The 25,812-nt window shown below is 54.7% G+C and overlaps 1 protein-coding gene across 2 annotated transcripts in view; it reads left to right on the top strand.

The window, feature by feature from the left end:
- The window catches only part of Bmp1 (bone morphogenetic protein 1), a 41,207-nt gene that overhangs the window by 6,199 nt on the left and 9,196 nt on the right, over window positions 1–25,812 (top strand). The window contains exons 2-16 of one of the 2 annotated variants that reach the window (XM_076853607.1): window positions 1,987–2,100; window positions 4,128–4,292; window positions 4,459–4,576; window positions 4,863–5,041; window positions 5,581–5,686; window positions 6,897–7,021; window positions 7,554–7,669; window positions 16,987–17,089; window positions 18,689–18,805; window positions 19,070–19,215; window positions 19,347–19,542; window positions 20,529–20,654; window positions 21,350–21,510; window positions 21,852–22,032; window positions 25,139–25,766. In XM_076853607.1, coding sequence (XP_076709722.1) covers window positions 1,987–2,100; window positions 4,128–4,292; window positions 4,459–4,576; window positions 4,863–5,041; window positions 5,581–5,686; window positions 6,897–7,021; window positions 7,554–7,669; window positions 16,987–17,089; window positions 18,689–18,805; window positions 19,070–19,215; window positions 19,347–19,542; window positions 20,529–20,654; window positions 21,350–21,510; window positions 21,852–22,032; window positions 25,139–25,224 — 2,039 coding nt within the window. In that variant the 3' untranslated portion in view covers window positions 25,225–25,766. Of the gene's footprint in view, window positions 1–1,986; window positions 2,101–4,127; window positions 4,293–4,458; window positions 4,577–4,862; window positions 5,042–5,580; window positions 5,687–6,896; window positions 7,022–7,553; window positions 7,670–16,986; window positions 17,090–18,688; window positions 18,806–19,069; window positions 19,216–19,346; window positions 19,543–20,528; window positions 20,655–21,349; window positions 21,511–21,851; window positions 22,033–25,138; window positions 25,767–25,812 lie in introns of those variants that run through there. The other variant, XM_076853606.1, reaches the window with a different exon arrangement.

Genomic DNA, 25,812 nt, shown 5'->3' with positions numbered 1-25,812 from the left:
TCGCTGAGTGCTTTCCACCCAAAGGCCCCATGCTGGGCACCACTTGCACGTGCAGGGACCTATGTGTCTGACCTTGATGGCTCTGCATTTGACAGCAAGGGTGTGAATGTCACCATATGCTCATTGGAACACTAACCACATGTGTCTGATTCTCTGTGTGATGAAGTAACTGTATCTGTGTCCACCCAGTAGGGCCAGCTGGGGAGGAGAGACCTGTGTGTAAGGCCTCAAGGTTAAAACAATGTGTGTAATGCTGACCGCCCGGCCTGTGCAGTGCTCCGCTGGGATGAGAAGCAGATGTCACCATGGGCGGGGCCACAGGGAAGCTGCCTGGTTGCACCTCCAACCCGCACCCCTGGCTTCAGCCCAGCCCTTGTGAAGCTCACAGCTGGGCTCCTCCAAAGGGGCCAGTTCTATGGCTTCTGCTTCCTCTTGCTCTAGACTTCTCAAAAAAGAACACAGGCGGGGGGGGGGGGGGGGGGGGGGGGGGCTGGGGTTGTGGCTCAGCGGTAGAGCACTCGCCTCCCATGTGTGAGACCCGGGTTCGATCCTCAGCACCACATAAAAATAAATAAACAAAATAAAGATATTGTGCCCATGTATAACTAAAAAAAAAAGTATTAAAAAAAAAAATGAACACAGGCAGCTCAGCCCATGACTCCAGAAACGTCTCTTCCCAGCACCAGAAATCAAAATAGCCTGTTAGGGGAGGGGGGGTCTCTTCCCCTGGGCCTTTCTTCTTCAGAGAGGGGACTGAGAATGGGAATCACTTGAGAATTGTTAACCCTTTCGTGCCAGCTAGGAAACTCCCAGTGTGTCTACCTGCCCCAGTTCTTATTGCATTGTATTATAATTTATGTCCTCCCCTTTATTTGATTGAAATGGCATCTGCTGTGTGAACACCACATGCTTGGCACAGTGCCAAAGTTATGAGCATACAAACAGACTCTGTTAGTCAGCTTTCTGATACTATAACAAAATAGTCCAGATAATTGACTTAGAAAATAGGTTCATTTGGTTCTTGGTTCTGGTGTTTCTAGTATAAGACGGTGGAGGACATTGTTTTGGGCCTCTGATGAGGCAGCAGCACATCATGGCAGAAGAATGTGGCAGAGCAAAACTGCTCACCTCATCAGTTAGGAGGCAAGGAGAAAAGTTAGGGACAGCCCATAGTCCCCTGTAAAGGCACACCCCTAATGACCTAATGGCCTCCCTTAAGGGCCCACCCCCTAAAGGTCCAAAGCACCTCCCTTTAGCACCTCCTTGGGTACCAACAGCCTTTAGCACAGGGACCTCTGGGGGTGCATTTATGCAGACCATAGTATAGACGCTACCATCTTGCCCCAGTGTATTTTCTCCAGAGCACTGTACTCCAAACCGTCTGGAATTCTCTAAGTCAGTATCTAAGCACTTGTGGGTTATAGAAGGTGGGCTACTGCTCTGTCTTGCTAATCGTTGGCTAGTGCCTGACCCAGGTGCTGAGTGTTGACTGAAGAATGAAGGAATAAATGACACACTGTGTCCTTGTGGAGATCACAGCCTGGTAGGGGTTGGTATCCACTTTGCCAGGATTTTATTTTATTGTTTTATTTTTTTGTGGTGCTGGGGCATCGTGCATGCCAGGCGGGCACAGTGCCACTGACTTACACTCCCAGCCCTTTTTCTTTTTGGAGACAGGGTCTTGCCCTGTTGCCCAGGCTGTTCTCCAAATCCCTGGGCTCAGTGGTCCTTCTGCCTTGTACAAGCATGGTGTGTATCTCCTGCCCTGCTGTTGCTGGTCTTTTAGCTAAAACTAAGTATGATCTCACAAGAGATTCTAGAAGCTGATCTGTCACTGCCCTTGTTTTTCTCCTCCAGTGGCATTTGAGGATCGGAGTTGCTGTGGGGACTGGGCGGGTGTGCCCACAGGTTAGGGCTATCACATGCTGCACCCAGTCCCAGGTAAGAGAACTAACTCAGCCCCTGACCTCTTCTTTTTTTCTTTAGTTGCCTTTCTTGGGGACATTGCCCTGGACGAGGAGGACTTGAGGGCCTTCCAGGTGCAGCGGGCTGCGGATTTCAGGCCACGCATGGCCCGTAGGTCGTCCATCAAAACAGCAGGTACAGGCCAGCCCTCTGTGTCCCAGAAATGGGTTCCAGACTTGGGGAAACAAGGGATCCCCCTGTTCCCAGCCAGAGCCTTCCAGCTCAGAGGCCATGAACTTGATCCCAGCACATGGGCTTGTCTTCCTTTGGAATATCTTTATCCTTCCGCAGGAGTAGTAGGAAGTGTGGTCATACCCAGAGCCTAAGAGCCCCCAGCTTCCTGCTTACAGCTTACAAAGTACTTTCAGAGGTGTTGTCTAACTTGACTGTCCCTAACTACCTTCAGAGGTGTCTGTCAGGACAACTCCTGGTTTAAACTCAGAGAGGTAAAGCCACTTGCCCAAGATCACATAGCTTGTTGGTGGCAGAGCTGAGACTAGAACCCATCCTTCTCTCTCCAAATCTGAGCCGTTGTGCCCAACAAGTAATCCCCTGGGCCTGCTGGTCCCACTGCCCAGCATCCTCTGGGGCCCTTCTCAGGAGCCTCATTCATAACTTTTCCAACCGTCTCCTGGACGTGATGGTGCGCCTCCGCGTTCTGTGCCCTTCCTGCTCGGTACCTGGGTTGTTAGTATCTCTCCATGCCACATGGGAATTGCTCCACGTCTCATCTCCCCAGCTGGACCTACAATCCTCAAGGTCAGGGATGGTCTCTCTCTCTCTCTCTCCCTAGTGACCCAAGCACCTACCAACTCCTGTGGCACTTGTATGTGGAGAGGGGGAACGGAGGGCTGAGGACCAGGGCTGAGTTGGCTCTTCTCAGCCTTCTTACTGATTTATGGAGGGGCAGCAGCTTGTCACTGCTGTGCTGCAGGTGGCCTGGGGCAGGTCCCGACAGCCCGAGGATGGAGATGCCTACCAGGGGTCTGCCCAGCAGTCATCCTGTCCAGCAGGAAAGAGGATATTAGTGTGGGCAACCTGGGAGTAAGGGTCAACTAACCCAGAGGGCAACTGGCATCAGAGAGTGACCTGGTGGCCTGGTGACAAGGGAGGCTTATATAACCTTAGCGGAGACTAGTAAGAATGGTGCAGGGGAAAGCCACACAAAGCCAACTCATGAGGTGACTTTGGGCAAAGCTTTGGCTTCAGTTTCCTCATATGTCAGATGTAGATAAAGGCACTTGCCCCCATCCCATAATGCTGTGATGTCACATGAAAATGTGATTCTGAGAAACTTAGAGAAAACATAAAGTTTCACATGCTCCACAGATACCAGGTTTTGTTAGATGAGAAGGGACATTTTCCAAATCTCAGATCTCCTAGGTCCTTACAGTTCCTAGGAAATGAATACGTTACTGTTCTCCTTTGCAATCATAGCCATTCTTGCCATTGATGGTAGTTATGAATAGTTATAGCATAACTTCACCGTAATTGTAGAACTTTGTATTCTGTGTAGTCACTGAAAACACTGAATTAGTGAATACTGAATCATTGCTCCAGGGGAAACGTGGGCTCTGCCAGCTTCTGGTCACATTTTTTTAAACTGGTCACCACATGATCTTGTCTTATGTGTATTTCATTTAAAGACACCTTATTTAATACATAGTTGATTCATGAACTCACAGCCAACAGCACTGACTCAGGCCTGAACAAACTTATCTAACACATGCATTTCTCTGTAGAACACTCCCCAGCCTTCTTGCCCTTGGGGACATGAGATAGAACTTTATATTACACTTGAGAACCATTTTAAACAGCAAAATCATCTACAAGAAGCACCAAAATGCAAAGAAACATGGCACTCAATAAACCTTAAAAACGACCCACTTGTTTATAGTAGGGGAGCTGAAGCAAAGCAGCGTCACCTCGGTCAGCCTCAGCAGGGAACGCACACACTGGGTAAGAACTTTTACCCTGCTCTGTGCTTGGCCACAGGTGACCGTGAAAGCCCTGAGAGTTGATTTGGGGGTTACAAATGAATTTTAGCAGGTAGGCAAATTCACAGATACAGAATCCACAACTAAGGGGGCCCTGCTGGGCTTTGTCTCCTCTCTCTGTCCTCCACCCACCTGCTGCCAAAGCCTTTCCTCTTTTAATTCCAGGAAACTCTTCTGCCCCTGGCTGCCAGGGAGCTAGCGGGCAGCCTCAGAGGGAATCCCAGGGGAGATGGAGAGGCAGGCCCCGGAGCCGGCGGGCAGCAACCTCCAGACCAGAACGTGTGTGGCCTGATGGGGTCATCCCCTTTGTCATCGGGGGAAACTTCACTGGTGAGTGGGCTAATGTGGGGCCCAGGCACAGCCTGCATCCGGCCCTGGCCTTGCTACTTTGGCCTGTCTGTGGCAGTGTGCTCTCAGAATGGCTGGTTTGCTCTAGCAGCGCATGGAAGAGGGCCACCTGGGCAGTGTGATAGCCTGGCTTCCTTCCTCCCGGCAGGCAGCCAGAGAGCAGTCTTCCGGCAGGCCATGAGGCACTGGGAGAAGCACACCTGTGTCACCTTCTTGGAGCGCACTGACGAGGACAGCTATATTGTGTTCACCTATCGACCCTGCGGGTGAGCAGGGACCCACGGGCACTGCACTCTTGGCCATGACCCTCCCCCAGGTTCTGCCCTGGGCTCTGCTACTGCCCTCAACTGGGCACTGCCCTGGTGCTCCAATCCCCTCCCACCATGGGGCATCTCCCTGTTGTTGTGACCCTGGCACACAGCCTGGGCATTGGGTGCTCAGGGACCCCCCCACCCTTCCACTCCCCTGCCAACCTGGCAGCCTGGCCCGGCCCCTGAGTGGATGCACTCCCCCAGCTCGGGACCGCCCCCCTGAGCTGGCCCCGCCCTCCAGGTGCTGCTCCTACGTGGGTCGCCGTGGTGGGGGCCCCCAGGCCATCTCCATCGGCAAGAACTGTGACAAGTTTGGCATTGTGGTCCATGAGCTAGGCCACGTCATTGGCTTCTGGCACGAGCACACAAGGCCCGACCGGGACCGCCATGTCTCCATTGTGCGAGAGAACATCCAGCCAGGTAGGAAGCACCTCCTGTCCCAGCCCCACCTCTGGGTCCTCTTGTGGGTGGAAGCTGCACCTGCTGCCCACAGCCTGGGTCAGGACCTCCCCCCAGGCATCTGCTCAAGGCTGGTAGCAGATGCCCGGGCACAGGTTCAGCTGGCCTGGGGGGTGGAGCGGGGGTGGCAGCAGCCCAGGCCTGGATGCTCCTGCAGGCCTTCCCCTTCACTTTTCCACCGTCTCCTGCCCTCTGCCAGTTCTGTCTTCTAGGGTTTTCTTCCCTGCTTTCCTCAGCCTCCCTCTCCTGTCCCCTCCCGCCTACCGGCTCTGTCCGCCAGACATTCTCTAATCCACTGGTCCCTTCCCATAGTTCCTTGGGCCCACTTCCAGTAGGTCCCTCCATTCACTGGCTTCTCTCTGGATAGGGCTCTTCTGCAGAGCCTCCCACCCCCAGGCTTCCCTTGGCCACTCCCCAGGCCCTCAGGTAGGGGGCCTTCAGCCGGTACAGGGAGGACACAGGCTCCTGCCTCCCCGACCCCCTTTTCCTGGTCTTCACAGGGCAGGAGTATAACTTCCTGAAGATGGAGATCCAGGAAGTGGAGTCTCTGGGGGAGACTTACGATTTTGACAGTATCATGCACTACGCCCGGAATACCTTCTCCAGGTGAGAGATGGGCTGGACCTCCTGTGGAGCCGCCCAGCCCTGCCTTCCGGAAGCCGTTTCCTTTTCACCTCCTGCTTTGCACTGGCCTACCCTCTGCCACAGGCCTCAAGGGCAAGGGAGTGCTCTGGGTGCCTGCAGCCACGTGGGTGATGGCCCAGCCGGGGCTCTTTGCCTGTCACTGAGCACACCTGGCTTCTCCCCTGGACCACCCCCACCTCCAGCTCACAAGACACCCTCCTCACCCTGCCCTGGTTCCCAGAAGACACAGCCAGAGCCCCTTAGGGGTGGCCCAGCCTCCCATCATTGAGCGTGGGAAGTGACCCCTCCCTCCTCCTGGGCTTCCCGGACTGGCCTTTCCCAAGCCTGGCTCTTTCCTCATCCCCTGTCCCTGTCCAGGGGTTGGCCCTTCCCCCCTCTTCTCAGAGCTCCTTCTAGACACACTTTTCCTGCCTCCGGACCTGAGGGAACCAAGGCCAGGGAGGAGTAGTGAGGTCACTCTGCCCTCCACACCCACAGACCCTCCCGATATCCCCCCCCTGCATCCCCACCCCTGCTGCGATCTGCCCAGCTGGGTGTGAGTCAGGGGCCCTGGGGAGGCAGGGCTGCCTGCTCCTCCTTCCTTCTGCTCCTCCCACATGGAAACACCCGGGGTTCAGCTACAGGGAACTGGAGGACAGGGACCCTGGTGGATTGGGAGTTGGGGGGACTGTCCCTGTGGTCTGGGCTGGCCACGGTGGAACCTGCCCTTGCCCTTTGGCCTCGCTCCAGGTGCTTTCAGACAACGCCCTATCATCAGGGTGAAGAGCTGGCCCTGGTAGTGAATCAGGGGAAGTTCCCAGGGGCTGAATCAGCCTGAGGGGCCACCGAGGCAGGAGCTGGGTGGGGCTGCAGAGATGCCCACAGGATGGATTAGGACCTGCAGCTCTTCGGAGGCTGGGGCACCTGGAGGGTCCCCAGGGCATCACTGGACTGGGTCTCTGACCTCCCAAAGCATACCAGTTCCTGTGGTATGGCTGCCACGGGGCAGGGTGGCTGCTGGTCAGTGGGCAGCTTAATGACAGGGTGAGACATCTCCACCCGTCCCTGACCCTGCCGAGGAATGTCTGGGCTCTGGCAGGGTTGTGACCTGTGGGGGCACACTGGCGAGCCACCTCTCCTTCCTCACCTACCTTCCAGTGGATTCGCACTCACACTCTCCATTTCCTCCCAGGGGCATCTTCCTGGACACCATCGTTCCCAAGTATGAGGTGAATGGGGTGAAGCCTCCCATTGGCCAAAGGACCCGGCTCAGCAAGGGGGACATCGCCCAGGCCCGCAAGCTCTACAAGTGCCCAGGTCAGAGCAGGGAAGGGACAGGCCAGGGGGGTGGAGGGCAGGGCCTGGGGCCACCAGAAGGTCGCAGCTGTGTTAGAGGAGGGTGTTGGGAGAGACGTGTGGAGGTTGGGCCAGGTCTCACTCAAGGAACGGAACTGGATCAGGTGGTGTGGGAAGCTGAGCCACATCCTGGGGCTGGCAGAGGAGGGGAGGGTCAGGGGCTCAGGACTGGGGGCCAGGACGGGGAGAACAAGCCACTCCAGGGGAGCGAGGAGGAACCGAGGCCCACCACAGGAGCTTGACCTTAACTCTGGAGCCCATGTTGCCTTGACGACAGGGCATCCCGTTACCCTGGCAGCAGTGGGCCCTGGGAGGTAGGATGGTGTGTGCCCATGCGAGGAGGAGGGTGGATTTTAAAGGGACAGGACCAGCCCCCCTCGTCAGCCCTTCCTCTCTCCCCCAAAGGATGCCGGGGCTCAGGGGGGGGTGAGCCAGAAGGCAGGGGAACTCGGCGCCTGCAGCCCGCTGTGCAGTCATTTCCTTTCCTTCACAGCCTGTGGAGAGACCCTACAAGACAGCACAGGCAACTTCTCTTCCCCTGAGTACCCCAACGGCTACTCGGCCCACATGCACTGCGTCTGGCGCATCTCAGTCACGCCCGGGGAGAAGGTAACCGCTGTCCTGGGCCCCGCGACCCTGGGAGTGGGAGAGCATTTCCTCTAAGGAGCCTCAGCCCAGGGACTTCTCCCACGTGGGGGTCAGTGTGGACACCGGTGACCACAAGTCCCACGGGGCACGACAGTGAGGAGGGGCTTCTGCCCATTGGCAGCCCTCCTCCCCCCTCAGGGACCTAGTCGGCACCCCTTTCCAGATGGCCTTGCTGTGAGCATCTGCCTTGCAGGGCGGCTGGACTACCCATCTCTTCCCGAGTGCTTTCCTAGGTGCTTGTCACCTAGTCCCTTGCCATTCTTTCAGCCACCCTGTGTCTTCATTTCACAGACAGGCAATGAGGTGCAGGGAGGTTAAGTAAACTTGCCCCAGGTCACGCAGTTGACAAGGAGTGAGGTGGGATTTGAACCCTTGGCGGGACTGGGGTGGCCCTGGATGAACTGTTTAGCCCTAGTCGGGGGCTCTCATCTGCCCCTGAGGAGGCTGTCATCTGCCTCGTCAGGGCTTGGGCCAGGGGCTCCTGAGGGCCCTTGCAGTTCTGATGAGCTGTGGTTCGGGAAGAGTTAAGGGCCCACGCAAAGGCCTCCCACAGGATGCTCCCTGGTACTGGGACCGACAGTCTTGGCCCCAGGGATCTGACTTTGTGACCCTCTCTCTTTCTCCTCTGCCTGTCACATGTGTATCATTCCTGATCCAAAGAGGACGCTAAGCTTCTGTCCCTCTTACCTGGGGGTGAGCCTGGTTCTCACAGTTGCTTCCTTTGTGGGGCTGGCTGGGGTAGACTGTGGCTGCCTCAGCCATCCTCCTGCAGGAAGTCTGCCCTTCCTGCGACTTACGCAGGCAAGCAAGGCGGACACCGAGTGGCCAAGGCGCCCCAGAGACCAGTGCACCGTCCTCTGCAAGGTCCACTAGCCTGGTTTCAATTCCTGAGGTGATGAGGGGCTCACTACCTCTCAGAATATTCTATCCATTCTCTAGCCAGCTCTTAATAAAGAGGGGAACCGTTGTCCCTGAAATCTCCCAGTCCTTCCCTCCAGAGCAATTCATTGTAACTCGTCTTCCTGTTTCCCAGTCAGCCCTCCCGATCTGGGAGGCTACTCTCCTGCCTCCTCACCCATGCATGGGCTGGGTTTCACATGGAGTCTGGATTTCTCAGCACTCCTGGACCCACCGTGTCCTTCACAGTCTAAATGCTCCCAAGAGTGAGCTACAAGATTTACTCCCCTTGTCTGCAGTGTGGAGTCCCACCACCCAGCAGGTGGCTGTGCCTCTTACCTGTGCCTTGGCTCCTTTGACAAGCAGGTCTTCGTGTCCTCTTCCTGCTCTCTGATCAAAATGTCAAACAGGACATAAACCAAAGCAGATCCCAGATCTACCTCAAACTGACATGGATCCATTCACCTGCAATGACTTGTGACAATGTAATGACTTAACATCATTACCTGTTGACGGGGACGTGTCTCCTGAGACCTCCCCTTTGTCATCTCTCTGTCCCTGGCACAGGAAGTGGTTAATAAGCACCGAGTACCTAAGCTGGACTGTCTTAGCAGCTGACAGCCCCTGCTCTGCCAGTTGGTAAAACCCCTTTGAAAAGGGAGAGAAATGCGTTTGCTGGGCCCTGCCGTCAAGTTCTTCTTTTCTCAATGGTCACAGAGCATCTGTTTCGTTGGGGACTGACATTCAGCTCAGTGGTTTATAATTCCCGGAATCCACTCCTAACCCCCTCCCAACACTCCCAACACACACACACCCCACTTGAAGATGGGGAAAGCTCCTGCTCCGGGTTCTCAAGATTACACACGCTGATCACATCTGCAAGTTATTTGAGTGTCTTCTGATGTCATTTGTGAGCCTAGGGACAAATGCAGTGAGAGAGGTGGTCACTGACTCTTGTTCTCCTGCATTATTGAGCAGTTTCTCCTTCCTCTGTGAATGATGCTGAGGTTTAGTTTTTGCAATCTGAAGATCCTTCTCACGTGGGACATACTTTTATTGAGAACTGAGTAATTTTGTCTTCTCTCTGCATTGGCATTTGACCATCTTTCCTCAAAAGGGAATGTTCTTCTCGTTCCAAATCTCACTTAAAATTGCAATCCTTTCTGCTATTTCCAACTGATCGAACCTGGCTTCCTTCTTCCCTCTGCCAAGGGTCTTCACTACTCCAGCCTTTGGAAATATCACCTGCAAATCATAATAATAGCAAAAAACAACAAACAATTATTGAGCATATGTTCAGTTCTTTTTTTTTTTTTTTTTTCCCTACTGGAGATTAAACCCCGGGGGTGTTTTACCATTGAGCTACATCCCCAGCTCTTTTTATTATTATTATTTTTAAGACAGGGTCTCACTAAGTTGCTTAGGGGCTTGCTAATTTGCTGAGGTTGGCCTCAAACTTGTGATCCTCCTGCCTCAGCCTTCCGAATTGCTAGCATTCCAGGCATACTTCATCATGCCAGCATGTGTTAAATTGTTTACATGTGTTGACTTTTAATTAATACAACAGTGTTATAGACCTAGTTGTCCCTGTTTTGTGTATGAGAAAATGGATTTGGAAGATTTAGTAGCTGGCCCAAGATCACACAGAACCTAGATGATGACACATGAATCCGGGATCCCGCATGGTATGTTGCTCTAAAACCCTGTGGTATTTCAGTGATTCCTTTGGTGCTCTTCAGCTAACGTGTGCCTGGTAGTCTGGCACTGGGCCAGACACCAGAGACGTTCAGATGTCTGAGACAGTCCAGGCCCCAAGAAGCATGGAGTCAGGTAGGGGATTGCTTTCTGTTCTGCTCAGGAGTTTGGCTCAGTCAGCAGGGTGAGGCGGCTTGGCCAGGATCAGCTTCCTTCCCTGTTGTCCCTGGATGCATGTGCCCCAGCTCTCTAGTAGACACCTGGCCCTGCCCCAGGAGCCGGTCTGTGCTGCTGGTCCATTCCCTCCGTAATTCCCAGAAGACCCTCACCAGTTCTCAAAAGCCTGTGTGGAACACCAGGGGAAGTGAGCTCAGGATAAAAATTCCATATTGATCAATGCTTTGTTGTAGAAATGCATTGAATAGAAAGCAGTCTAGCTGTGAGTGAACCCAGGCTAGCACCATGGGGACCTTGACATTGAAGCCTGGTGGGCTAGAATAATAATGGCCACTTTTTTTTTTTTTTTTTCCTTTGCTGTTATCCTTCTTTTGCATCCCACTTAAAAACCGCACTGTTTTAGGGCTGTAGCTGTAGCTCAGTGGTAGAGCATTTGCCTCGCATGTGTGAGGCACTGGGTTCAATCCTCAGTACCATATGAAAATAAATAAATAAAGATATTGTGTGCATCTACAACTAAAAAACAGTGTATATATTTTTTAAAAATTGCACTGTTTTAAACTGGCTATGCCCGGTCTTTGTTATTGTAACAATGACGTGCCAGGCAAAGTCCTGGACATCTTACACACACCACCTCGCTATTCCCCCAAATTTTAAGAGCTGGGTGCTGTCATCGCTCCTGGGTAGATGAGGGAATTGGGGCTCATAGCACTTGGGGAACCTGCCCAGGTTTACTCAGGTAGCAGTGGTGCTGCTGGCACTTAGTTCTGCACTACCTGACTCCAAAGTCTGATCTTTCATCAGTGAACTTTCAGTAAAGCCACCTACTCTAGTGGGTGGACTTTGACATCTATTTTGGCTGCTGGGAGGTTGTTTTTCATTTGCTGCTCAGTGTTGAGCTTATTGCCAGAGTTTGAATGACAGGTGGATCTTATACAATTGTGCACGTCACGAGTATGCCAGACACGGGAAAGAGCCTTCTTTTAGGATCCCCCAAGTCTCTGCGCACAAACCATTAGCAGCTGAGCCAAGGACCCACAGCGGTTCCCAGGCAACAAAGCAGAGGAGGAGAGTGTTTTAAGGATCTCATGGTCAGCAGGCAAACAGTGCAGGGAAGCCAAGAAGATAAGAACTGCAAATGTCTTTTGGAGCTGGCAGCATCCCCCGCCTGCCTTCTGAAGTCCCTCCTGTTCTTCAGGGTCCAACCCAAATTCCTCCTCCTTTCCCATTGCCCAGCCAGGCAGCAGCGACGCCTCCCTCTTCAGCAAAGCCTTTGCTTTTCGGGTGCTGGAGGGCATGGGGCTCTGAGGACTAAGGGAAAGTGGACGCTTGTTCTCAGCATAGTTGCTGAGCAGACTTGACCAGCAGACCCCGGGAGGCCACATGGGAAATGGTGCAGGGTAGAAGTTTAAGAACCAGAGTGTCTGGGTTTGATTTCCTGGCTGTGCGATCTTGGAGAAGTTGCTCAACCTCCCTGTGCCTCTGTTTCCCCACCTCTACAGTGAGCCTCCTGCAGGTATCCCCTTCACAGGGTTCAAATGAGGATTCAACAAATTAGTCTACCTCAAGCGCTTAGAGTAGTAAGTAGCCCATGGTGAGAATTCAGCGGATGTTAGTGTCTTTTCTGTATTCCTGTGTGTTAAACGAGGAAGCCCTGGGCAGCTGCCCTAGGTGCTACTTGCCTGTCTCTGTGTCCAGTTGAAATAACAATAGATCTTAAGCCAACTCAACTCTAATAGTGGAGTTCACGCTTATTGGCTACATAACTGTGCCAGACCCTGCTGGAAATTTTCATATGAATCTAATTCCCCTAAGTCCTGTGAGGCAGGTCCTATAATCATAACCCTCTCAAAAGAAGGAAGCCGAGTGCCGGAGTTCAGGGGCCTGCCTGAAGTTGCATGGCGAGGCCACGTTGAAGCCCACAAGTGGCTGAGGGTTGACATGGCTACCAGCACAGGGCCTGTGCTGAGCAGCGAGGCCTTCTGTCAGTCCTTCCCGGGCACCCAGCAGGGGTGAGGAGACCTTCGCAGTCATGGGTGCCCTGGGAGCCCCTGTACCCATATCATTTGATCCCCCAGCTCCCCAGGGAGCCAGCGTGACCACCTCCATCCTTTACGCAAACATGCTGAGGCTCTAGGACGCCGAGCCACAGGCCCACAGTCACCAGGCAGGAAGTGGTGGAGCTGGCCAGGTTTTCTTTGGCAAAGGAACGTTCCCCTGCCACCAGGGCACAGCTGTTTCCGCATGACAGAAGTCGGTACAAGTCTTAATTAGACACCTCTGGTCTCAATATAGCTGTTGCCGGGCCTCCCTGGAGGATGCTGCTGACCACCCGTGCAGGTCTCTCCTCCTGGGAGGGTGACCTGGGGCTCCTCCTGTGCCTTAGGAGGTCTTGGGTGGGCCCTCTGGGCTCTGTGGCAGGCGTGGTTTCTTCAGATCTCATCCTCCCTGGACAGGGCCAGGCCTGCTTTTGAGAAGGAAGGAAAAACAGATGCTCACAGCTGTGCCGGGCACACAGTGAGGAATCCTCCGGGTCAGCTGCTGCCATCTTTTCTGGATTCCTAGGTGTTCAATGAGGGACTCCCGTCCTCTTCCCCAGCACCCACGTGTCTCGCTCTGCCTCTAGGGTTCTCCTCTGAACCACTTCAGATATCAAAATACCTTCAGCAAACTCAGGTCGAGTAGCAAAGTTCACGTGTATTGACAGCTCTCTCCAGCCAGACCTGCCGGGAAATGTGCACACGTTCAGTTCCCAGGCACCCCGCGGCAGGTCCTGAGGGGCCACGGGCAGGAGTGGCAAAGGGTGTCCGTTAGGGAACCAGGGTGCCCTCACTCGGCCCTCCGCATTCCTTTTTCCATCCAGCATCTCTTTTAGATATTTTTGTCATTTGTTAGATACAAAAATAACACATGCATGCTGTGAAATCTTGAGCAGTCTAGAAATACATAACGTAAAACAGTAAATATTCTCCCCTTGATCCTCCTCTGAATCTCACTCCTCGGGGGTGACTAAGCATTGGGAGCACTGGTGTGTCCTCACAGACCCTCCTAGGTGTGTGTGTGTCTGTGTACCCACACCCATACCCCCCACCCATACATACACACACGCACACACACAGTCTTCTGCACCTTGCCTCGCGCTTAACTGTCACTCACGTCCTGGTTCCGTGTCTGCTCTCAGGGACTAGCCCATTCATTCTCATGAAACCCTGACATCCACCGTCTTCATTTCCCTTCAGTTAATTTTTCAGTTACCTGCCTGCAGGCCTCTACTGATGGATGCTTGGTTTCTTTTTCAAGTTTCCATTATTACCAAGAATACTTCAGCAAATACCTTTATACTTCCATCTTTTTACATTTATGCACGTCCTTACGTAGAGTAGGTTCTTAAAAGCAAAATTCCATTTGAGGAATATTTATTGAAGTCCGTAGTTAAACAGATGAAGTCCTGGCCTTCTGCTTTAGCAAACACAAAGGAGACTCAGACAAAAGCAGATAAGTAAGTCTCTGTGCAGAAGGGAATCAGCAGTGGGAGGAAGGAGAGGGTGGGGAACACTGACTGATGTGGGTGGTCAGGGAAGGCTTCATTCTCCTCTGATGGGTTGGGGTAGAAACCTGCAGGAAGTGAAAAAGCATGTAACAGGCAGCTGGGAAGTACTTCCAGGAAGCAAATGCAAAGGTCCAGAGGTAGCTGTGGTATATTTGAGGTGAGTGAAGTCAACTAAGAATTCAAGGAGAAGAGTGGAGGGAGGTGGGGGTCAGAGACATAAAGGGAGATAAATGGTCCTTTGGATTTAACTCTGGGTTATGTGCATTAAAGGATTTCAAGTGGGAGAGATGTGGTCAGGTTTACATCATAAAAGCTCTGCTCTGATTGATGCTGTTGAAGGCAAGGTACTGAATAAGGACTTTATTTCAGAAAAAAAGATGATACTGAGGCTGGTGATTCCTCCCTAGAATGAAGAGGAGAAGCCAGGCACCTATCATTCTAACTGCTTGGAGGCTGAGGCAGGAAGGTCACAAATTCCAGGCCAGTGTGGGCAACTTGGCCAGACCCTTCTCAAAATAGAAAGGGCTGGGGATGTGGCTCAGTGGTAGAGCATCCCTGGGTTCAAGCCCCAGTACCAAAAAAAGGGAGAGGAGAGGCAGGGTATGGGAGTGTGCCTGGTCGCAGCTGGTGGTCTGGAATCCCAGCTGGCCTGGCTGCGTCTCTCCAGCTACATGAGGCCTTAGGGTACAGGACTGAGGAGGCAGCAGGCCGGAGGGAACCAGGCTGTGGTCTTCAGTGAGTACGGTGAGGAGGAGGAGGAACAGGAGTGCGGCTGAATGTAAGGAGGTACTGACAGGCTGGACCAGGCTTGGGTTGGAGGACTGCAGTGCCAGCCCTCTGCTGCCTCCTCTGTGGTCACGTTTGGTCATTTTCTAAAGAGATCACAGGTTGCCTCGTGAGGTGCTGTCTGGCTCCATAGCAAGGACTAGAAAGGACTTGCAGATTCAGTGTTTGAAAATGCTGGGACTCAGGACAACACTAAGGACGACCCGTGACGCTCATGATCATCAAGGGTGATATTTAGTTCCCTTTCTAAAACATGACCTCACCCAGGTCTAGCTCAGGGAACCACAATTAATAACAGGCCTGCCAAATGTGGATGTATGTAAACTGATACATGAAAAAGTAGTAACTTAAGAAAGAAAAGAAAAAGGAGAGACTAAGAACTAAGGTCGGTGAGGAGAGTAGGGACAGGTGGAGTTGCGAACATGGAAAGTGCCTGGCCAGTGGGTGCAGGGTCCCTAGGTGGCAGGTAGGAGAGTTGGGGGAGTGGATGGAGAGGAGGGCTGGGTGGGATCAGCGCTTAATGATGGTGCTGGGCCCTGGAGCAAGGCCTCTGGGTTATGGCCCAGGAGGGATAAAGAGAGGGTAGAGAGGACTTCAGGGAACTGAGAGATGGAGGTGGAAGGATCATTAAGGTGGGTGTTAAAACCACCCAGCATGTGACAAGGCCATGGGAAAGTGCCCAGGGGCCAGAAGTTCTTCCTTCACAGGGCACAGCGTTGACCCTGATACAGCAAGTGCCAGGACCTGCCTGGAAGTCATTTTCATCCAGGCCTCCCCTGTATGCATCTTTTTGGGGGGGAGGTGGATACCAGGGATTGAACCCAGGAGTGCTTAACCACTGAGCCACATCCCCAGCCCTTTTTAGTACTTTATTTAGAGACAGGGTCTCCTTGAATTGCTTAGGTCCTCTCTAAGTTGCTGAGGCTAGCTTTGAACTCATAATCCTCCTGCCTCAGCCTCCTGAGCCGCTGGGATTACAAGCCTGCGCCACCACGTCTGACTCACTGTCTGCATCTTAACTTTCTAATAAGGCGGAGGGGAGGCCTCCTGTCCCATTTATCAGGGAAGCTCACTAACACAGAATAGAAGGGCCCCTCAGGCCCTCAAGTGTCCACTGCACAGGCCTTGTGGGTCCTAAGGAACGCCCTGAGTCCCTGCTCGTGAGAACTCTGACTGCACAGCAGGCTTGGGGCTCACTCTGGATGCTACCAAGGAAGTGGTTTCCCTCCTGGGACAAGGGCTAACTGCTCTCCAGTGCTCACTGAGCATCTATGAGCTAAGAGGCTGCAGCAGGGAAACTTAGGACAGTGCCTGTCCCAGGGAGTGCCATAGCAACATCAGGCTCTCATCCCTGTTTTGCACACCAACAGGCTGAGGCCCAGCGAGGTTGGGTGGTTTATGCAAGGAATGCAGGGCTGAGGCCCAAATCTCAGGGAGCTGGATCCTCTTAGGTATATCTGGTCCCTTTCTATCCTAAGCTCCCAAGGGCAGGGATATATCGAAGGGGAGGATTCAGATCTAGTATTCCCTGCAGCAGTTAACACACCCAGAATTAGTGCCCGGTAAATATGTGCTGACTGGTGACTCAGCCGACTCTCCTGCCTCTCCCCTCTGGCCCCTTCATTCCCATCTCAGACATCCTTCTTTCCTCACACCACCCTGGGTCTGTCCTGATCCAACGCAGGGGCTCTTGACCACTGAGCCACATCCCCAGTCCTTTTTTGTATTTTATTTAGAGACAGGGTCTCCCTGAGTTGCTTAGTGCTTGCTAAATTGCTGAGGCTGGCTTTGGACTCTCGATCCTCCTACCTCAGCCTCAGAGCCACTGGGATTACAGGCACGTGCCACTGCTCCCAGCCTATTCTGTCTTAAAGATGATGCAGTTGATCCTGACCTTAAGGAGAGCCGAGTTAGCTATCTAGACCCCGACATGAAGGGACAGTGCAACAGAACCCCTGGTCTCATACAAGCATTTGGTAAAGGGGACAAAGGGCATGCATTTTCAGTGGAGACTGACACAGGCTGTCTGGGAAGAATACTGACCATAAATGGCAGGCGGTTAACTCTTCCTTAGTGACCCATGTGGTTTGAGGCGGGCAGTGGTCATGCAGCAGGCCTGGGAGGCCAGAGCAGATGGGGAGCAGTGTAACGCTTCCTCCCCTGCTTCTCCTAGATCATCCTGAACTTCACCTCCATGGACCTGTACCGCAGCCGCCTGTGCTGGTATGACTACGTGGAGGTCCGCGACGGCTTCTGGAGGAAGGCGCCCCTCCGAGGTAAAGCACAGTGCCCGGCAGCCTCCTCAGCCACCGGTTCCCCCTAGAACTGCTCACACCATGCTGTCTTCATCCTCCTCCAGGCCCCTCGATTCACAGGGGTGACACCCTGGTGCAGGACCCAGGAGTCCTGGCATAGATAGTCGAGATTAGCTGCCGAGCATTGTGACTTCGGGCAAGGCCCACCCCTGGTCCAGACCGCTCTCCTCAGTGCAGGCTTCAGGGTCTCCCTCAGAGGGCAGCTGTCACTGTATTGATGGGGGACATCAGAGTTGACAGAGAGAGAGCCAGATAGGCTGTTCTGTGCATCCCCAAAGCTCCAGGCTCTCTCCCTTTTGGGGGCAATTTCAGAGGCCCTGCTTTCTGTGGCTGCAAGGCCCCATGATGCAGCCCTGCTCAGTAGCAACTCATTATAATCCCACTGGGAAGGCTTTTAACTCACTTCAGAGGGCATCACACCTGGCACAGCGGCCCGACCTTGTTTGCACAGGACACTTTGTCCCTGGGAGCAAGTGCAGGGCAAGGAAGTCAGTGGGGACTAAGTAGGTCAAAACCACAGGATCACTGAAGTTGCTTTAATGGTCATAGAATTAGGGCAAAGCAAGTCCCTTGTTCCTAGAGGACATCTGCATCAAGTCTAAGGAGCTGTGTGATTCCTTCTCTTGTCTGGACGTTATCCTGAGTAGGGCTGCCTCTCAGCCTTAGCACCTGAGCCAGAAGCAGCTCCATGCAGTCTTTTTTTTTTTGAGATTACAGGCATTCACCACCAAGCCCAGCTAATACCTCTATTTTTTATTTTATTTATTTATACACGGTGCTGAGGATTGAACTCAGTGCCTCACACTTGCAAGGCAAGTGCTGTACCACTGAGCCACGACCCCAGCTCTACCACAGTCTTGTTAGCTCTCTCTGTTTTTCCCCAGTGTTGGTGTTTGAATAGTTCTCATTAGTCACACAAAGCAGCTGTCGTTACAACACTTCCTCCGTAGCTATGTTAGGTCTCCAAGATTGCAATTTCTTTCTCATAACTGACATTCCTAGGTCAGCACCCTCTGTCCCTTGCCGAAAGTTGGGAAACACCCAGTCTTATTAGGAACACACAATTGGCCAACCTCATCCCTTATGTTGACATTTGGGTTTTATATCAGCATAAGTGTTTCTGTCTCAGTCCCTAGATTCTAGGATTTGTTTGGGGTGCTGGGGCACCCCCTGCCTTTGATCCAGTGCCTGTAAAAGCATGTCATAATGTGCAGAGAAAGCGATGTCCCTTTCTTGATTGTTACTTCTTTTCATGGAGACCAGGCAAGGCAATGTAAGTGGTGAGGGTAATATGCTTTTTAAAAAGGACCATAGTTCCCACGTGGTCAGGTATTAGGAGGACCAGACCCCTAAAAGCAGACTCACATCCTATCTGAGGTATTTCTGGGTGTTCAAAGCTAAGCTTCACCTTGGACAAGCCATGAGTCATCCAGCAGCTCTGTGGTCCTTGTGCGGTAGGATGGTTGCTGATAAGGACAGAGCCCCGAGCCTCCCAGAGGGGTGGGGCTTCTTGGAGATGGGTGTTGGGGCTCAGGAATCCTCTGTCCATGCTGTCGGCAGGCCGGTTCTGTGGGGGCAAACTCCCGGAGCCCATCGTCTCCACGGATAGCCGCCTCTGGGTGGAGTTTCGCAGCAGCAGCAACTGGGTTGGAAAGGGCTTCTTTGCCGTCTATGAAGGTACTAGGGGTGGGGGGAGCTATGGGTTCCCTGGGCACCCTGGAACCATTTCTTCCTGGCACCTGAGGGTACAGTTATGGATCTCCCTAGGAGAAAGCAGAGGGTGGGGTTGTTGGGGCAGGCTGTGGGGTCAGGTGACACCAGGGGTATCACCGGGGTCGGGAAGCTGGGGGAGTGGGAAGGGCTGGAGGGGTAGGAAGGGGCTCCCAGGCAGGGCAGAGTGTGTGACTCGCCATCTGACCCCCTCACCCTGTATCCCCAAAGCCATCTGTGGGGGTGATGTGAAAAAGGACAATGGCCATATCCAGTCCCCCAATTACCCAGACGACTACCGGCCCAGCAAAGTCTGCATCTGGCGGATCCAGGTGTCCGAGGGCTTCCACGTGGGCCTCACATTCCAGTCCTTTGAGGTAGGCCACAGACCGTGTGGTCTGACCGTGAATCCTGTGTTGGCGCCTGGGACAGCCCACCTGTCTGCAGGCTCCCAGGGGCTGGGGCCCTGGCAGCCAAGACTCTCACTGATGGAGCCCCCGACCCCTAGATTGAGCGCCACGACAGCTGTGCCTATGACTATCTGGAGGTGCGCGACGGGCACAGTGAGAGCAGCACCCTCATCGGGCGCTACTGTGGCTACGAGAAGCCCGACGACATCAAGAGCACATCCAGCCGCCTGTGGCTCAAGTTCGTCTCTGATGGATCCATTAACAAGGCTGGCTTTGCAGTGAACTTTTTCAAAGGTGACTTTTCCTCCTCTGCCCCATGTCCCTCCTATGGCCAAGCCACCTCCTCATTCCTTCTTCACTCACCATTTGACATGAAGACCACCAGCAATGCAAATGCCAGGAAGATGCTGGGCACCCTCTTTTTTTTTTTTTGGCATTGTGGATTGAACCCAGGAGCACTCTACCATTGAGTGACATCCCTGGTCCTTTTTATTTATTTATTTTTTATTTTATTTTATTTATTTATTTTTTTTGGCAGTGGGAAGTTCTAGAGATTTGTAACCCAGGAGCAAACTGAGCCACCAAGCTACATTCCTAGCCCTTTTTATTTTTTATTTTGAGACAGGTTCTCACTAAGTTGCTTAGGACCTGGCGAAGTTGCTGAGGCTGGCCTCAAACTTGCAATCCTCCTGCCTCAGCCTGCCCAGGCCCCGGGCTATAGGCGTGCCACACGATGCCCGCTGTTAGGAGCTATGGGCAAAGTACGGAGAAAAGCCCAAGGAGAAGACGAGGTTGGAGAGACCTGGGGAGAAAATAAGGCAGTGAGGGTTTTTTCAGTGTGATCTTGGGCAGGGGATTCTCCCCGAGACTCAGTTCTTTGCCTGTAAAATGGACACGAGTTTCTTGGAAAGGACTGAAGGAAAAATAAAAGAAGTCCTTTGGCAAAGAACAACAGCACACAAGAGGCACTAGGGAGTGGTGGTGGCTGCCCAGCCAGCCCAGTCTGTGGGGCAGAAGCCCAACTGAGCACTAAAGCAGAGCAGGGTGGCTGGCAGTGCCAAGCAGGGGACCAATGTACAGGGCAGGTGCCCTGGGCTCCCCTGGGTTCTGAATAGGTATGTACTGGGCAGGGCTCAGCTGAGCAGACTTGGGAGACATACCCTTGTCATTCCTTCCCATGACAGATGGCCATGGGAAGCCTGAGGGACCCCGGCCTTGGCCCCAAGCAGAGGGCAGGAAGAAGGGGCCAGGACCTGACACCCTTTTTCCTTTCCCTGCAGAGGTGGACGAGTGCTCTCGGCCCAACCGCGGGGGCTGTGAGCAGCGGTGCCTGAACACCCTGGGCAGCTACAAGTGCAGCTGTGACCCTGGGTACGAGCTGGCCCCAGACAAGCGCCGCTGTGAGGGTGAGTGCCCACTTGCCTCCCAGCCCTGTTCCCATCCTGTGCCCCGGGACATTCCCCTTCCTGGAAAAGCTGGAAGCATTCCTAGTACTCTGTTCCCAACTTAGGGGTAAGAAACACAGTGGCATCGTTGCCACATAGGATATGCACTGGCTTCGGGGTTTTTTCTTCTTACTGTCGTGTTGATGCTGATCGTGACCTGGCAGTCGATGTTACCACACACCAGAAGGGTGAATCAGAGTGTCCTGATTCACAATTTGAAAACCACTGGTCTGTGACAGGCACTGAGTCTCAGCCTCGGGGTGCATGTCCTCAAGCTGCTGGTGACAGCACTCCAAGCTCAGGCTGGTCTCAGTGCACCCTGAGTGGCACCCCCATCCTTCCCCGTGTGCTCCCAGGTCTGCTCACGGCACGGCTTTTCCAGAGCCCTTCCCTGCCCTCCTCCCAGACCCCTGGTCTATTCTCTAGCCGAGGGGATAGAAATGGCCCCAGTACAGACCCGGGGTCCTCTCCTCCTGCCTCCAGGCTCACCTCTGGAGACACCCACCCTCACCTTTCCTCCTTCCTGTCTGTCCCAAGCCCTTGGGCTGTGGATTGCACAGACCTCCTTTCCTCCTAACTGCAACCCAGGCCAGGTGTCAGGCCCCTACCTCGAGTGGGGTCTCCTGGCCATGATGCCACTTCCTGTGTCCCCCCAGCTGCCTGCGGCGGGTTCCTCACCAAGCAAAACGGCTCCATCACCAGCCCAGGCTGGCCCAAGGAGTACCCTCCCAACAAAAACTGCATCTGGCAGCTGGTGGCCCCTACCCAGTACCGAATCTCCCTGCAGTTTGATTTCTTTGAGACTGAGGGCAATGACGTGAGTACCCTCTGGGGCCAAGGGGGACAGGAAGGCATGGGGTGTGGGAACTCAGCTCAGAGATAGCCGTGCCCTCAGAAAGAGGTCCAGGCGGAAAGTCTGTGGGAATGTGGAGGAGACTGCCCCCAGTTGAGGCAGGTGAGAGTGTAGGACATTGTCTTGGAGTCTGGCGAGTAAGGAAGAGCTTGGGGCCCACTGGGCATTGTAAGGCACCCAGGAGGACCCCATGTGGGGAGCAGGTAATGAAAGGCTAGAGAATCTGTAGGACGGCAGCTTCCCTGGGGCGGTTGTGGCCAGGAGAGGTGTCCCCGAGGAAGCAGCTGGAGCTGGGCTCCCCACAGGTGTGCAAATACGACTTCGTGGAGGTGCGCAGTGGGCTCACGGCTGACTCCAAGCTACATGGCAAGTTCTGTGGCTCTGAGAAGCCCGAGGTCATCACCTCCCAGTACAATAACATGCGCGTGGAGTTCAAGTCTGACAACACAGTGTCCAAAAAGGGCTTCAAGGCTCACTTCTTCTCAGGTACCCCAGGACTCCCCGGCTCCCAGCCCTGCCTCCCCTCAGAGGACAGGGCTCCCCTTCCTTCTGCCTCTGCACCCCTGTATTCCCCAGCCCTCCCTGGTGCCCGGCCTACCCACTGCGTCCCCACTCACCAACCACCACCAGGCCAGTCCCGTCAGTGTCTGAATCCCAATACTCCTGAGCCCTCGAGGTCATAACGGCGCCGGGCCCAGCCAGCGCAGAATATCTGCAGAGAAATGAAGTGTGAGGACGTTCCAGGTGCCCAGGGCCTGCATGCCAAGGCCTGAGAAGGCAGGTCCTGGGGACAGGGCTCAGTGTGGCTGAGAACAGCGGGAAGAGGAGAAGAGAAGGTGGACTGTGTAGGGCAGACTATCCAGCATTCACCGGGCTTTCTAATCAGACCCAGCATAAGTTAGCGCTGGGGCCTTCCTCCATTAGTCCCAAAGCCTTCCCATTCCCCTCTGCCCTCGCGGGTGGGAGGCTCAGATCCGTCAGTATCCCTTGACTGAGCTGCCCCACATAAGACTTGGCTCAAGTCCCTGGGCCCCTGTCTGGGTGGTCCAAATGGTCGTCAGTCCCCACCCACCCCGCCCAGCCTCTCCAGCTCGACCTCCAGGGTCCCAGAGGCCTCTTCTCTACCTTATGACTCCCCTAGCCTTTGGCCCAGGGCTAGACTGCGAGGCAGCTGGTGTCCTCCAAAGGCAAAAGGGCTGGAGCTCAGGCAGTCAAGGGCAGGAACTCTCTGGAACGGAGCATGAGGAGAGCAGGAAGCCTGCTGGAGCAGGTGGCTTGGGGAGGAGTGGCCAGGGAACCCTCACCCCAACTCTCCTGGTGGGCCGGGCCTAGGGTGGGCAGGAAGCTCCCGGCTGCGTCCATGCCATTTCCCTTTCCCCATGCCTCTGCCGAGGGTCCTGCGTCCTCAAGCCCCCTATGTGGCTACTCTGCACCCTGCCTGCCCTACCTGGATGCCATGCACCTGCCCTGTACATTGGTCCCCTGCTTGGCACTGCCAGCCACCCTGCTCTGCTTTAGTGCTCAGTTGGGCTTCCGCCCCACAGCCCCTGCCCCACAGCTTGCTGAGACTCTCTCCCTGCAAGGCCAACCCCTTCCTTCCCTGGGCCCACCTAGAAGTCCTAGAAGGTGTTTACCAGAGGGCCGGGGGGGGGGGGGGGGGGGGGGGGACGGAACACCTGCTCAGGGGCTGCTCGGCCCCGGGAACCATTACCTGCTTACTTGTCTCTTCCTGCCCTTGTGTTGCTCCGGTCTTGGAGGGGGCGGGGCCAACGCTCACATCCCGCAGGCCTGGAGTTATTGCCCTGCCCCACACACTGCATGACACCGTGCCCACCCACTCTTAGCCATGCATAAGACACAGGCAAGCACGTTTGCATACGCACACGAGCGTGCGCATACACACATGCACACACGCACATGCATTGCCCCATGGCACAAGGAACTTGGAGAGGACCCTCACCAATGGGCATCAAGGTTTAGCCCTCGGGGCTTGGGGCTTCTGACTCGGCCCCCCCAGGAGGGGGCTCTTTGGACTTTTGGGACACCCATCGAGGAGACCCTAAACCAAGAAGGAGAAGCAAGAGCCTGAAGACTTCGGTCTGGCCCCAGCATCTCCAGGGCCTTTGGGCACTGTAGGGTGAGTGCCATCTCCTTGTCGGCCCACACCCACTTCCCTTTGCTCCTGTTCCTCCTGCAATTTGTTCCTCAGGTGCCAAGGTGGGGCTGCCCATTCCCCCTAGCCTGTGCCAGAGTCCCTACCCTGGATGTTGAGTCCCCTCCCTGGGACTGACTTTCCCTGATTCAGCCACCCCTCACCTACTCACTCAATCATCTGGCAAGTATTTTTCTTACCCATTCTGGGTGCAGGACACCAGATTAGGTATTTGAGGTGCAAACACAAGCAAGGCATGGGAAGACATCAAGACGTCTTCACTCAGTGTAGAGCTGAGCCCCAGCTCCCAGAGTCCTGAACCCCAGAACAGGAAATGGGGTGCCTCTCACCCCACCTTTCCCACAATTGGTGCAAAGGCAATATCCTCAGGACCTCGGGCAGGCTCCCCATAATGTGCAGAGAAGGAGCCATTGGGAAGGGACTTGGATCCCATCTGACGGCCTTATATTCCTGCAGGCCCCAACGGGTCTGACCCACCTGCATATGGGTGAGAAGCAGGGCCCTGTGATCAGGCCCTCAGGTTCCTCTCCTGGGAGACCAGAACAGGGTCCCGTCACAAATCCCACCTGGCTGGGATTTCCACCACATCTCTGGAATTCTGGGCCTCCTTTGTGCCCCACACACCTCGCCAGGATGCCCACCTCTATACTGGCACATCATCCCCCAAATGACCACAAGGAGGCCTGAGAATATGTGACTGTGGCATTCACACGCCCAACACTATGTGTATTTCTGTCATTGCCCCATGTGTGCATGCGTGTGCGTGTGTGCAAGGGGCCCCCAGCACATGAGCAGCACCATATGTGAGTGGGCAGCTAGTGAGCACATACATATGTCCTTGCATCCTTGTCTAGGTCCCTAGTAGCCACGTGTGCGCGCGTGTCTGACCTCCTGTGTGTGTCTGCATCAGTGCGCTGTGTTGGAGGTGTGTGTCTGTGTTGGTGGTATGGACCACATACACGCCTGTGCTGCTGGGTCTGGACAGCAGCACATCCGTGCTCAGGGCTGCGTGGCAGCGTGTCTATGGGCTTGTGTGTGAGTGTCTGTGTCTGACACTCTGCAGATGCAGCCGTGGGAATGAGAGTGTGAGCGCAGCTCTCCCAGCCCCCTGCACACACCATCCCTACCAACGGCTCCAGTTTCTCCCCCTGGGTGTGCACCCCAGCTCATGCTGTCCCTCCAGGCCTTCTCCTTGCCACAGGCTCCCTCCCCTGTGCTGTGCCTCCTCCCACCTGCTGACCCAGCCCTCAGTGACCTGGCTGCGATGACATGGCCGCCCGCATGTGTGTCCGCTGCCCTCCTGCCCCGCCTGGCCCTGCCTATCTGCCTCAAGGCCTGGTTTTCATTGCTTTCCCTCTCTGGTCCCTGCCCTCCACCCCCACCCCTTGGTCCCTTTTCTCCTTCTCTCTGTCGTTTCAGAAAAGAGGCCACCTCTGCAGCCCCCTCGGGGACGCCCCCACCAGCTCAAATACCGAGTGCAGAAAAGAAACCGGACCCCCCAGTGAGGCCCCCCAGGCCTCCCAGACCCTTCGTTACTCAGGAAGCTCACCTCGGACAGACGGAGTGGGCTGGGGGCTTCGGAGCCCACCCACCCCCTGCCTCTGCTCTGCCACTCTGGCCACCTCCTCTGGCCGGACAGAACTGGTGCTCTACTCTCCTCCCCTGTCCCCCTCAGCCGACAGGGGAACCCTCCCTGCCCCCCTCCCATTTTGATGGTGTCTGTGACATTTCTTGTTGTGAAGTAAAAGAGGGACCCCTGCGTCCTGCTCCTTTCTCTTGCAGTCTGCTTGTCCGTGTGTCTGTTTTTCCACTTGTCCGTCTGTCCAGTAAGCAGGTAATGGTAGAAGTCCCGATGCTGGTCAGCTCCAGAGCCCCCCGGCCCTCCCTCCACCCCACTTGCACATTCTCTCCCCACAGCTGGGCCCCGCTCAGCTGTCTCCGCTTGATGCAGTGCCCAGGACCCGTCATCGCCTTGGCCTCCCACCCCCCAGCCCCGCTGCCTGTCACTGGCTCTCGCGCTCTCCCAGTGGGAGGCAGCCCCGCCAGACCTCCCGCTTCCCCTGGGGCCACCAGACCTCAGCCTCACACAGACC

This window comes from Callospermophilus lateralis, chromosome 4 (assembly GCF_048772815.1).
Source record: "Callospermophilus lateralis isolate mCalLat2 chromosome 4, mCalLat2.hap1, whole genome shotgun sequence".
Taxonomy (NCBI): domain Eukaryota; kingdom Metazoa; phylum Chordata; class Mammalia; order Rodentia; family Sciuridae; genus Callospermophilus; species Callospermophilus lateralis.
The sequence above is the reverse complement of the archived record's forward strand: the minus strand, read 5'-3'. Positions and strand labels throughout refer to the sequence as shown.